This window comes from Ranitomeya variabilis, chromosome 1 (assembly GCF_051348905.1).
Source record: "Ranitomeya variabilis isolate aRanVar5 chromosome 1, aRanVar5.hap1, whole genome shotgun sequence".
Taxonomy (NCBI): domain Eukaryota; kingdom Metazoa; phylum Chordata; class Amphibia; order Anura; family Dendrobatidae; genus Ranitomeya; species Ranitomeya variabilis.
Window position 1 is genome coordinate 67298995 of NC_135232.1, and position 12712 is coordinate 67311706.

General features: G+C 43.4%; 1 protein-coding gene across 2 annotated transcripts in view; it reads right to left on the minus strand.

Annotated features, from left to right (window-relative positions):
• Positions 1 to 12712, minus strand: part of LOC143805462 (von Willebrand factor A domain-containing protein 5A-like) — a 150404-nt gene that overhangs the window by 72227 nt on the left and 65465 nt on the right. Inside the window, exon 7 of one of the 2 annotated variants that reach the window (XM_077284871.1) lies at positions 11691 to 11753. The exons of the other annotated variant lie outside the window; for it this stretch is intronic. Coding sequence (XP_077140986.1) covers positions 11691 to 11753 — 63 coding nt within the window. The remainder of the gene's footprint in view (positions 1 to 11690; positions 11754 to 12712) is intronic. 2 annotated transcript variants of the gene reach the window in all.

Here is a 12712-nt window from a genome sequence, read left to right on the forward strand (position 1 = left end):
GAATGGTACAGACTGTCCCTCTTCTCTTACATCATACCATGTGCGGTTCTATCGATCCATATAGGATCTAAATATACCATCACTGTGATATACCGCCTGATCTGGAGGGGGTTTGACTGGTATAGACCAGTGATTTTCAACCTTTTTTGAGCCACGGCACACTTTTTATACTTAAAAAATCCCGGGGCACACCACCAACCAAAATGGCACAAAATGACACTAAAACAGTACATATTCTACATATAGTTAATAATATAGATTCTAAATGTATTTATACTCACTCAGTGTGAATATACAGCGTTTCCGCGCTGTATTTTCCGCACCATGTTCACAGCGGATTTGGTTTTCCATAGATTTACGTGGTACTGTAAACGTGATGGAAAACTGATACGAATCCGCAGCGACCAATCCGCTGCGGATCCGCAGCCAAATCCGCACCATGTGCACATAGCCTAATTCTAACCCTAATACCAACCCTAACCCTAATTGCAACCCTAATTCTAACCCTAATTCTAACCCTAACCCTAATTCTAACCCTAGCCCTAAGTGCAACCCTAAGTGCAACCCTAGCCCTAAGTGCAACCCTAGCCCTAAGTGCAAGCCTAACCCTAACCCTACCCCTACCCCTAACCCTACCCCTAACCCTAATGGAAAAACAAAAATAATTATATTTTCTGTATTTTATTATTGTCCCTACCTATGGGGGTGATAAAGGGGGGGTTTATTTACTATTTTTTTTATTTTGATCGCTGTGATAGAACTTATCACAGCGACCAAAATGTATAGGAGCGAATCTGCCGGCCGGCAGATTCGGCGGGCGCACTGCGCATGTGCCCGCCATTTTGCAAGATGGCGGCGCCCATGGAGAAGACGGCCGGACACCGGGAGGGACATCGGAGCTAGGTAAGTATGGGGGGGTGGGATCGGAACACGGGGGGGGGGATCGGAGGACCGGGGGAGCGGACAGGAGGACCGGGGGAGCGGACAGGAGGGAGGAGGGGAGCGGACAGGAGATCAGGGCAGAAAGGAGGGGGCACCATAGTTTGGGGAACTTTCCCCGCAGCACACCCGACCATGTGTCGCGGCACACTAGTGTGCCGCGGAACACTGGTTGAAAATCACTGGTATAGACGGTCCTTTTCTCTCCTACATCATACCTCTTGCGGCTTATAAACCACACGATTGTTACAGGCCGTCTGGCCCTCTGTTTCTGACTGAAACCTTATAGGGTGGAATTAGGAGATCAGGGACAGCCATCGCACGAGCGGGGGCACCATTCTCGTGTTTCTTAGGGTGCCAACCTCCGCATCTAGGTAGGCACTTTGACAGGTGGGTGTCTAGGGAAATATCACTCATTTCTGCACATCTATTGAGTGTAAACGTGTCAGCACGATTTTGTCACTTTGTAGTGGTACTACTATTTACTATGATATATTAGGATGGGCTTACCTCTATTTATATAGATTTTTTTAAATTAGAGGTCGCTACTGCCTAGTAATATATCATTCTAGCTACATTAGGGGAGTGATCTCCTTGTTAGTGTTTTGTAGCCCATACCTGATACATTGGCAATTTTCCCGAGGGGTATTTACATTATGTGTTTCTCATCTGATATTAATAAAGTATATACAATTTTACGGGTTTTTTTCTGTAAGCTTTTGTTCTTCCCTTGTTGGTTATTGGAGTTTGTAACAAGATATTGGGGGAATAACCAAATTGTCCCTGGTAGTGCACTCCAATTAATTGGCGCAGCACGTGAGAAGTCTTAGAGATGGGAGTGGGAAGGTCGAATTATTGAGGATTTTATTCTTTGGTCATTAGCAGAATGGAGGGCACTGGTAGGGTGGTAGACTGAGACGAGGGAGGAAATGTAGGGTGGTGCTGAACCGTGAAGGGCTTTGTGGATGAGAGTGATAAGTTTGTATTGAACACTGTAGCAGATGGGCAACCAGTGCAATGACTGGCACAGTAGAGGCATCGGTGTAGCAGTTGGAAAGGAATATGATCCTGGCTGCTGCATTGAGGACTGATTGGAGAGGGGAGAGTTTGATTAGAGGAAGACTGATAAGTAGAGAGTTGCAATAGTCCAGAGAAGAATGAAAAATAGCAACAGTAAGGGTACCGTCTCACAGTGGCACTTTTGTCGCTACGACGGTACGATCCGTGACGTTCCAGCGATATCCATACGATATCGCTGTGTCTGACACGCAGCAGCGATCAGGGACCCTGCTGAGAATCGTACGTCGTAGCAGATCGTTTGGAACTTTCTTTCGTCGCTGGATCTCCCGCTGTCATCGTTGGATCGGTGTGTGTGACACCGATCCAACGATGCGTTCGCTTGTAACCAGGGTAAACATCGGGTTACTAAGCGCAGGGCCGCGCTTAGTAACCCGATGTTTACCCTGGTTACCGTCGTAAATGTAAAAAAAACCAAACAGTACATACTCACATTCCGGTGTCCGTCAGGTCCCTTGCCGTCTGCTTCCCGCACTGACTGACTCCCGGCCGTAAAGTGAAAGCAGAGCACAGCGGTGACGTCACCGCTGTGATCTGCTTTCACTTTACGGCCGGGAGTCAGTCAGTGCGGGAAGCAGACGGCAAGGGACCTGACGGACACCGGAATGTGAGTATGTACTGTTTGGTTTTTTTTACATTTACGACGGTAACCAGGGTAAACATCGGGTTACTAAGCGCGGCCCTGCGCTTAGTAACCCGATGTTTACCCTGGTTACCCGGGGACCTCGGCATCGTTGGTCGCTGGAGAGCTGTCTGTGTGACAGCTCCCCAGCGATCACACAACGACTTACCAACGATCACGGCCAGGTCGTATCGCTGGTTGTGATCGTTGGTAAATCGTTTTGTGAGACGGTACCCTAAGAGTTTTTGCAGAGTCAAAGGTAAGAAAAGGTCGAATTCTAGGGATGTTTTTGAGGTGTAGATAACATGAACGAGTGAGTGAACAGATGTGGGGCTGAATGAAAAACCCGAATCAAGAGTAACCCCAAGACAGCGGGCATGTTGCTAGGATGTAATGGTGGAACCACACACGGAAATGGCAATTTCGGGCATAGATAGGTTAGTGGAGGGAGGAAACACAAGGAGTTCAGTTTTTGACATTCAGTTTTAGATAGTGAGGACATAAATGTTAGAGACAGTGGAAAGACAAGCACTGGTATTTTGTAGTAATGCAAGGGTGATGTCAGGAGACAATGTGTATAATTGGGTGTCATCAGCATAGAGATGGTACTGAAAACCGAATCTACTGGTGGTTTGTCCAATAGGGGCCGTGTATAAGAAGAAAAGGAGAGGGCCAAGGACTGATCCTAGAGGAAATCAGACAGTAAGGGGAAGAGGAGAGGAAGAAGTGAAACGTGGACAAACGACAGCCACAGGACGAGGGGTACAACAACAATCAGAAGACATGCGCAAAGATTAGATATAATATGAATATTTACTAACCAGTTTATAAAACAAAGGAAAGGATGGTAGGTAAACAATTTATAAGTATCAAATGCAAAGACAGCAGTTATGCTCAATAACACCTACAGTTATATGAGAGCAAAATACAACATAATTAACCCATTCCATGCATAAATCAATAAAACGACAGTGTTGTGCCAGTACTTTAGTAATCGCCTATTCGGAGCAGTTTTCAAAGTGTCTCTTACAAAAGAGGCTGTTTCTCCTAATTAACCCGAGCTCTTAAAGGCTATTTATATACCTGTACATATATATTCAGATGTAAAATGGTACTGGTACGTCCTAAAGGTACCGTCACATTAAGCGACGCTGCAGTGATATAGACAACGATGCCGATCGCTGCAGCGTCGCTGTTTCGTCGTTGTGTGGTCGCTGGAGAGCTGTCACACAGACAGCTCTCCAGCGACCAGCGATGCCGAAGGCCCCGGGTAACCAGGGTAAACATCGGGTTACTAAGCGCAGAGCCGCGCTTAGTAACCCGATGTTTACCCTGGTTACCATTGTAAATGTAAAAAAAAAAAAAACACATACTCACATTCCGGTGCCTGTCACGTCCCCCGGCGTCCGCTTCCCTGCACTCCTCCTGCATCCTGTGTAAGCGCCGCCGGAAAGCAGAGCGGTGACATCACCGCTGTGCTCTGCTTTACGGCCGGCCGGTGCTGACACAGTGCAGGGAAGCGGACGCCGGGGGACGCGACAGACACCGGAATGTAAGTATGTAGTGTTTTTTTTTTTTTTTACATTTACAATGGTAACCAGGGTAAATATCGGGTTCCTAAGCGCAGCCCTGCGCTTAGTAACCCGATGTTTACCCTGGTTACCAATGAAGACATCGCTGAATCGGCGTCACACACGCCGACTCAGCGATGTCAGCGGGTGAGCCAGCGACGAAATAAGGTGCTGGCCTTCTAGCTCCGACCAACGATATCACAGCAGGATCCTGATCGCTGCTGCGTGTCAAACACAACGATATCGCTATCCAGGACGCTGCAACGTCACGGATCGCTATCGTTATCAATGTTAAGTTGTTCAGTGTGAAGGTACCTTAAGACTGAAGTAGAAAGGTCCTTGCTGGGCTGAGTCCCAAATAATCAGAAACGCCGTCTTGAATCTCTTAGGGAATGCCGATCTCTCCAGCGCAAAACTTCCCTAAGTTCTCAGAGATAAGGCCTCATGTGGCCTAGCCAAATATGCAGTGTACTTGGTTGTCCTCATCGAGTTGGCTCATTTAAAGCCAAACAACGCGTCCAAGAGTCACCAACAGCAGATCCAGAGTCGCACCACCCTATCCAGACTTTCTCAAAGGATCCGCAGCTTCACCTCCACCTGGACTCTCCTTTGACTCGCCGCACTCTAACTCCAGCCTCTCGCTACTGCCCTCTCCTGGCCAGATCACATATTTAATCACAAATCTCCTACAATACAGTAAACTGTGATTAATGCTTGCTGAGCAGTCAGCAAAAGATGCAGGAAAAGAGCGGTCAGAGAGATAGGAGGAGAACCAGGAGAGAACGGTATTTCTCAGGCCAATGGAACAGAGCATAGTTAGAAGGAGCTGGTGGTCCATAGTGTCGAATGCTGCAGAGAGATCCAGGAGAATCAGCATGGAGTAGTGACCGTTGGATTTAGCTATTAGTAGATCATTAGTGACTTCAGTGAGGGCAGTTTTAGTTGAGTGTAAGGAGCGGAAACCAGATTGAAAAGGTCAAGAAGAGAGATAGCAGATTAGAAGGGAGTGGGCCAAGTGTCCAAGAAGTTTAGAGATAAAGGGAAGACTAGAGACCGGCCTGTAGTTGACAGCGCAGTTCTGGTCGACGGATTGTTTTTAAATAAAGGGTGTATGCTGGCGTGTTTAAATGAGAAGAAAAAGATGTCAGAAGAGGGGGAGAGATTAAATATTTTAGTTACGTGAGTGATGACAGCTGGGGAAAGGGACTGGAGGAGACATGAGGGAATAGGGTCACTGCTGCAGGTAGTAGGGCGAGAAAATGCAAGGAACCTGTTTACTTCTTGTTCTGTGACTGGTTCAAATACAGAAAGTAAGCTGGATGCAGTGCAGGAGAATGCGTGATATTAGGGGATTGTGAGAAAATGTCCTGTCGGATATGTTGTTTTTTTTTTAATGATAATTGGCCAGATTATACAACAGAAAATTCCAGTAAATCTTTCCTACTTGGCAATTAAAAACCATTTTATTCTTTCATCTTCAAAATAATCCAGATGGCGTAAGTCCTTAATATACACAGGGGAATCAAAAAAAAGGGCACACTGCTGCTTTATGCATGCAGACTACGTGTTTCGGCCTTCTTAGGTCTTTTTCTAGGTCTCAAATGTGAGCAGTGTCCAAGGAAGTAATATACCCTGCTCTTAGAAACTCAGTCCAATTAGGAATCTGATAATTTACATAATTAAAATAAGGTGTGTGCCTTTATATTACAGGGTTAAAACTTTGTTATATGCGGAATGTGTTAAAGTTTGATAAGTATATTGCAGCATAGTGCCCTTAGTTTTTTACATATAACATAATATATGTCAAAATCTATTAGGTCCGTTAATCACAGACTCCGTATTCATCTCATTATTCATAAACAGAAAATTTGACTATCATTTGCCTATGATGTTCGATAAAAATAGATATTTGTTAAACAAAAGTTGAAATAAATTACCCCATTGCACTTATATCATATTTGTCTCTTCACTATTATTGCGTCTGCAATATGTAAATAACTCATTCTAAACCTAGAAGAAGACCTAAGAAGGTCGAAACGCGTAGTCTGCATGCATAAAGCAGCAGTGTGCCCCTTTTTTTTATCCCCCTGTGTATATTAAGGACTTCCGCCATATGGATTATTTTAAAGATGAAAGAATAAAATGGTTTTTAATTGCCAAGTAGGAAAGAGTCGCTGGAATTTTCTGTTGCATTCTGTGGCTATTGCATCATGGGTGTGCCTCTCCCATTTCAATTCTGTGCGGCTTCGTGGCAGTGAGCAGATCTCCAAAGGACAACAGACTGGGTGAGCTGGCTACAACTTTTATTAATTGGCCAGATTATCAGCGTTGAGGTCGGTGGTCAGGGCCTGTACTTTTGTATTGAGGAGAGAATGAAAATTGTCAGAGTCATTTAGGATTGTTCAATGTGGTAATAAGGGTATTGAAGTAGGTTTCTTTAGATAGGTGAAGGGCAGAGTTGTATGTTTTTAGCATGAACTTATAATCGATGGAATCTTCAACCAGATTGGATTTTCTCCACAGAAGTTTGGTGCACATGGGGCACCGCTTGAGAAAACGTGTTTGCAACATGTGCCAGGGTTGTCGCCGACTGTGCAGAATTGTTCTATGTGTAGTAGGTTGAGTTTATCCAGGGCACTTTGTAGTGTTTCACTATAATATTTCAGTGCAGAGTTAGGACATAAAGGAAGGAGATTTGGACCAATGAGGATTCTAAATTCTTCATGAGTTTTGGGTATCAATGGCACGTATATAGTATATAAGTGTGGAAAGTGGGGGTATCCTGAGTGAGGTGACAGTTGGCTGTCACAGAGCGAAAGAGGGGAGTTAGTAAAGTCATACACTGTGCAGAGCTGGGAGAAAATAAAGTCCAAAGTATTTCCATTTTCATGCGTAGGAGAGTTAGTAGGCAGTGAAAGGCTGAAAGAGGAAGTTAGAGATAAAAGATGAGTGGCAGATGGGGAGAGGGGATCACCAATGGGTATGTTAAAGTCACCCATGATGAGGGTGGGGATGTCACAGGATAGGAACCGTGGAAGCCCGGTGGTTAAGTGAACGAGGAACTGATATAAGGGGCTCGGAGGGTGATACACAACTGCAACTCGCAGGCATAAAGGCTGGTAGGGTGTGGCAGTGTCTGACAGAGTAGACCCCAAAAGAAAGGAAGATTATTGATGGTACTTTGGGGATAATCTGAAAAGTACATTTTGCTGAGAGGAGCAGACCAACATCTTCACCTGGTCTGTTGTAAGGTCAGCCATGATTGTGGCTTTTTTTTTCAAAATCACATTGTTTTCTAGATATATTTTTGTTCATTTTATTGCATTTTTCTACTATAGACCTCCATTGTTTAATGAGTAATATGTTTTTGGTGATATTTTTGCAGTTATTCGGTCAATACATCAAGTGATTCATTTGAGAGTATCTTTCCCAGCAATGTCTGTGGTCAAACTAGTGATGCACCATCTGATGCTCCAAAGTGTCCCCCATTTCCAGGTCACAACTGGTTTGAAGACTACAATTTGGATAGAAACATGTACATTTGTTATGCAAAAAGTTATATTTTTTCATAGAGAGGTGCAAAGAATGTTACACATTTTACAACCTCTGCTGACCAGGTAAATGTGCACTTGACCAATATAACATGAAATGTTGCCTCCAATTTGGTTTGAAAAGAGTCCCTCCTTTTGGAGCTGTACATTTGCCCTACACTATCTATCCATACCAAAATCAGCAGTTAAAGGCTGTGAAAGGGGTGACATCCACAACTGCATGAAGATAAATCAAAAATAACTAGGGACATCAGAGACAAAGCCAAGGATGGATGTCAGAGACAAAGCCAAGGATGTACGTCCGAGACAAAGCCAAGGATGGGTGTCAGAGACAAAGCCAAGGATGGACGTCAGAGACAAAGCCACGGATGGACATCAAAGACAAATCCAAGTATGGACATCAGAGACAAATCCAAGGATGGACGTCAGAGACAAATCCAAGGATGGACGTCAGAGACAAAGCCAAGGATGGGATGTCAGAGACAAAGTCAAGGATGGACATCAAAGGGGAACAGGATTGAAGTGCAGTCAGACAAAGCCACAGGTCATAACCAGTAGGACTGGGGCAGAGAAGTCATTGTTAGGGTCCAGGCCAGGACCCTGAAGCAGTAGAATAGCATGGGCTCAGATTCCAGGGACATAGATACTGGATTCAGAATGCCAGAGTCCAGGAAAAAAGCCAGGAGTTAAACTCAGGAACAAGGTAGATTAAACAGCTGATACCAGTGGAAAAAAGGCTGGACAGAACAAGAACAGGTCTGATGATACTCAGGAAATGAGAGACGTATCCAGAATTAAGTAATAAACATTGGCGAGTTCATGGGAAGCAAGGAGAAGGCATCATTTTCCATGGCAACAAACCCCAGAACAAGGAAGATTGAGCTTGGGTTGATGCACAGTGGATAAAACCTCCAAGTTGTCTTTGTTTTGGCTGCAACGTGGCAAATTGCAAAGCAAGATGGAACACTGCATTGCTCCAGTAATGTCATGCAAAAGAGTCTATCATGGATATCATGGAATCCTTGAGAGGCAATTAGCATTAACAAGTTTTAGGTCGATCAATAAAAATTAATCTTCAAAGATAGAAAATCTAAGAGAATATCATGATTTGAGAGCAGCCACACGATGTCTCTAAATCAGTGAACCAAGAAAAGACACCTCATGTCAGGATTTGTTTGGAAGACAAAGAATATCAACAAGATGTTGCGTGAAGGATCAGTGGTGACAACCACAAAGTTTATTGATAAGTATGGGGAAGAAAAGATGACCTGAGCCGTGAAGAGCCAGGACATCAGTCGCTAAGGGTGCTTTGAAATTGGGTTATGTCACTCACTTGGTGGCTCCGTCACGGCTTACATCTGAACCCCCCACACAACAGGATTCTGGCGTAGGAGCCACAGACTACACTATGTTCCAAATTATTATGCAACTGACATTTTAATCGGATTTTCCTAAATGGTTGGTGCAAATGACAGTCAGTCTAATAAAAGTAATCACCCGTTAGAGTATACATCGAATTTTATTGAAGAAACCTCCCAATGATAACAATATAATCTCCAAAATGAATAAAAACTTAAAATGCACTGTTCCAAATTATTAGGCACAGTAGAATTTCTAAACAATTGATATGTTTTAAAGAACTGAAAATGCTCATTTGTGGAATTAGCAGCATTAGGAGGTCACATTAACTGAATAAAAAATCTATTTAACTCCAAAAGATCCTAACGGGCCAAGTTACATTTTAACATAGGAACCCTTCTTTGATATCACCTTCACAATTCTTGCATCCATTGAACTTGTGAGTTTTTGGAGAGTTTCTGCTTGTATTTCTTCCCTCCCTGAGTTGCTGTTTTGATGTGAACTGCCTCCCACACTCATAGATCTTTTGCTTTATGATACTCCAAAGGTTCTCTATAGGGTTGAGGTCAGGGGAAGATGGTGGTCACACCATGAGTTTATCTCATTTTATGCCCATAGCAGCCAATGAGGTATTCTTGGTAGCATGAGATGGTGCATTGTCAGCATGAAGATGATTTTGCTCCTGAAGGCACATTTCTGCTTTTTATACCATGGAGGAAAGTTGTCAGTCAGAAACTCTATACAGTATACTTTGCAGAGGTCTTTTTCACACCTTCAGGAACTTTAAAGGGCCCTACCAGCTGTTTCTCCATGATTCCGGCCCAAAACATGACTCCTCCACCTCCTTGCTGACGTTGCAGCCTTGTTGGGACATGGTGGCCATCCACCAACCATCCACTACTCCATCCATTTGGACCATCCAGGGTTGCTCAACGCTTAACAGTAAACAAGACTGTTTGGAAATTAGTTTTCATGTATGTGTGGGCCCAATGCAACCATTTCTGCTTGTGAACACTGTTTAAGGGTGGCCGAATAGTAGGTTTATGCACCACAGCAAGCCTTTGAAGGAGCCTACACCTTGAGGTTCGAGGGGCTCCAGAGGCACCAGCAGCTTCAAATATCTGTTTGCTGCTTTGTAATGGCTTTTTAGCAGCTGCTCTCTTAATCCGATGAACTTGCCTGGCAGAAATCTTCCTCATTATGCCTTTATCAGCATAAACACAACGGTGCTCAGATACAGCCACAAATCTCTTAACACTACGATGATCACGCTTAAGTTTTCGGGAAATTTCTAATGTTTTCATCCCTTCACCAAGGCATTGCACTATTTGATGCTTTTCGGCAGCAGAAAGATCCTTTTTCTTTCCCATGTTACTTGAAAACTGTGACCTGCTTAATAATGTGGAACATCATTTTTAAGTAGTTTTCCTTTAATTAGAATCACCTGGAAAACCAATTATCACGTGTTTAAGATTGATTTCAGTGATACATTGAGCCCTGAGACACAATGCCATCCATGAGTTTATTTGAAAAACAAAACAATTAAATCTTTATGACACTTAAATCCAATTTGCATAATAATTTGGAACACAGTGTAGAATGGTGCGAACAGAGTGAATGTGTGCTCTGTCGTGCATCATTTTCGGGCGTGTACGCCTACTGGAGATGGACATCCAGACGCAGTCTACTAAGTATGATTGTCCACCTTCAGTAGGCGTATATGCCCAAAAATGATGCACGACAGAGCACATGTTCACTTTATTCGCACCATTATAGTCTATGGCCCCGTTGGCGTATACACTCAAATTCCGTTTTGCAGTGGGGTTCGGACACAAGTCCCGACGGGACCAAAGAACATCTGACAAAATGCAGATTGGAAGCACCCTAAGAAACAATGAAGCATAGCTGGTCACCAGTTATAGCTTTGTCCTAATAGAGCAGAGTTGATATTCATCCAAGATGTCTGATGCGATCTTCTAATAAACTTAGAAATTATTCTATTTGATGTAAAGAAGTTAAAGTTTGTTTTATTTAAACTCCAATGAAGGTGTGATCTCCTGATGTTAAGGATATAAAGAAATTGATGAAGGTATACAAAATGGACATATATATAAATCAAAATGGAGATTATGTGCGGATTCACACCTGTTAAATTAAAAAAAATCTGTGGTCTTTGACATGTTTGTTCCAACATATCCTGTTTTTTTTGCTAAGAATGATTATTGCTTAGGAAACAGAAAAGAATCACAAAAGGCAATGAATATTGATTAAGACCCTCCTGAGGGAGGAGAAATTACAGATTTTAGCAATGATCAAGATAAGTGATTGTCTATACAAGTATGTGCAATTTCCACGATAACACAGAAGAATCCTACTAGTGAATGAGTCTGCAATCATGAGTGGTTTATTCTACGTATATTTATTTGATATATGATTTGGCGAGAGACAATTAAGATGATCACACACCTTTGCGACCCAAACACTATGACTACAATTGGTCACCGCGGATCAGTTACTATAACATACTGTACTATAATACAGCAATACCAGCCTGATCCCAGGAGGACTTACCACATCTAATGAGAGATTTTGAGAGGAATTTTCGCCGAACTAGAGTCCATAACTTGTAGGCAACTAGAAGGGAATGAAACGACGTAGAATTTAGAGAGGAGCAAAACGCTAATAATTTAGCGTGAAGTTTCATATGATGAAAAACTGATTTTCTATTATTTTGTATGTTTATTCCATCCTGGTGATTTAGGAAGTAGAATCAGAAAAAAAAATGTTGCCCCAGTCTGTACGGACTGACTGTGACTGAAATTGATGATCTCTTATAAAAATCAAACTATAGTATTGAAGTGTATTGTACAGATGATCAAACGACCACAGATTCTAGTCTCCTGAGGTGGAAAACTTCAAGTGTAAATACCGTATAAATATATTTATATATGTATATTTATATAGTGAGAGGAAACATATGAGATTATCTATCCCCCAGATTGTGCTTAGAAACATACTGGGGTGCATTGTAATCACAGCCACGGCTGTAGTTATCATGCAAAATGAAAGCAAGTGTCGACTGGGTGAAGTTATTTGGCCAAGTCAGTTTAGGAAAACCTGTGTTGCCTTTAATTTTTGGAGAGATCAGTAGGATGGTAGTGGGACGGATCTCTCCCTCCAGTCCAGGTCTTATAAATGGCCCATGACCACGGTTTTAATTTAAACCTGCAGTTAAGGTTTGGGTGTATCAGTTTGTTTGGGGTTGCACATGTAGCAGAGGTGAAGGTGCTGTGGTTGTATGCCTGGCTGTGTGAAGCTAACACAGCTCAGAGCCAGCAATGTGAGCAAACATTTTAGCACCCGAGAACCGTACGGGGTGTAGGTGTGAGCGGTACTGGACTTTATTTCACTTGTTCCCAGCTGCGATCAGAAGGGGAGCACAGAGTCAGACTGAGCGAGACGCTGGGACCGACGTCTCCGATGAGCAGGCTCCACTGCGGCAGGAGAAGAATGGGAGACCGCAGCGGAGATGGCCCGAGATTCCCCCTGTGCAGAGGCGGGAACTCGACCCCCAACAGACCCCTTTACATTTT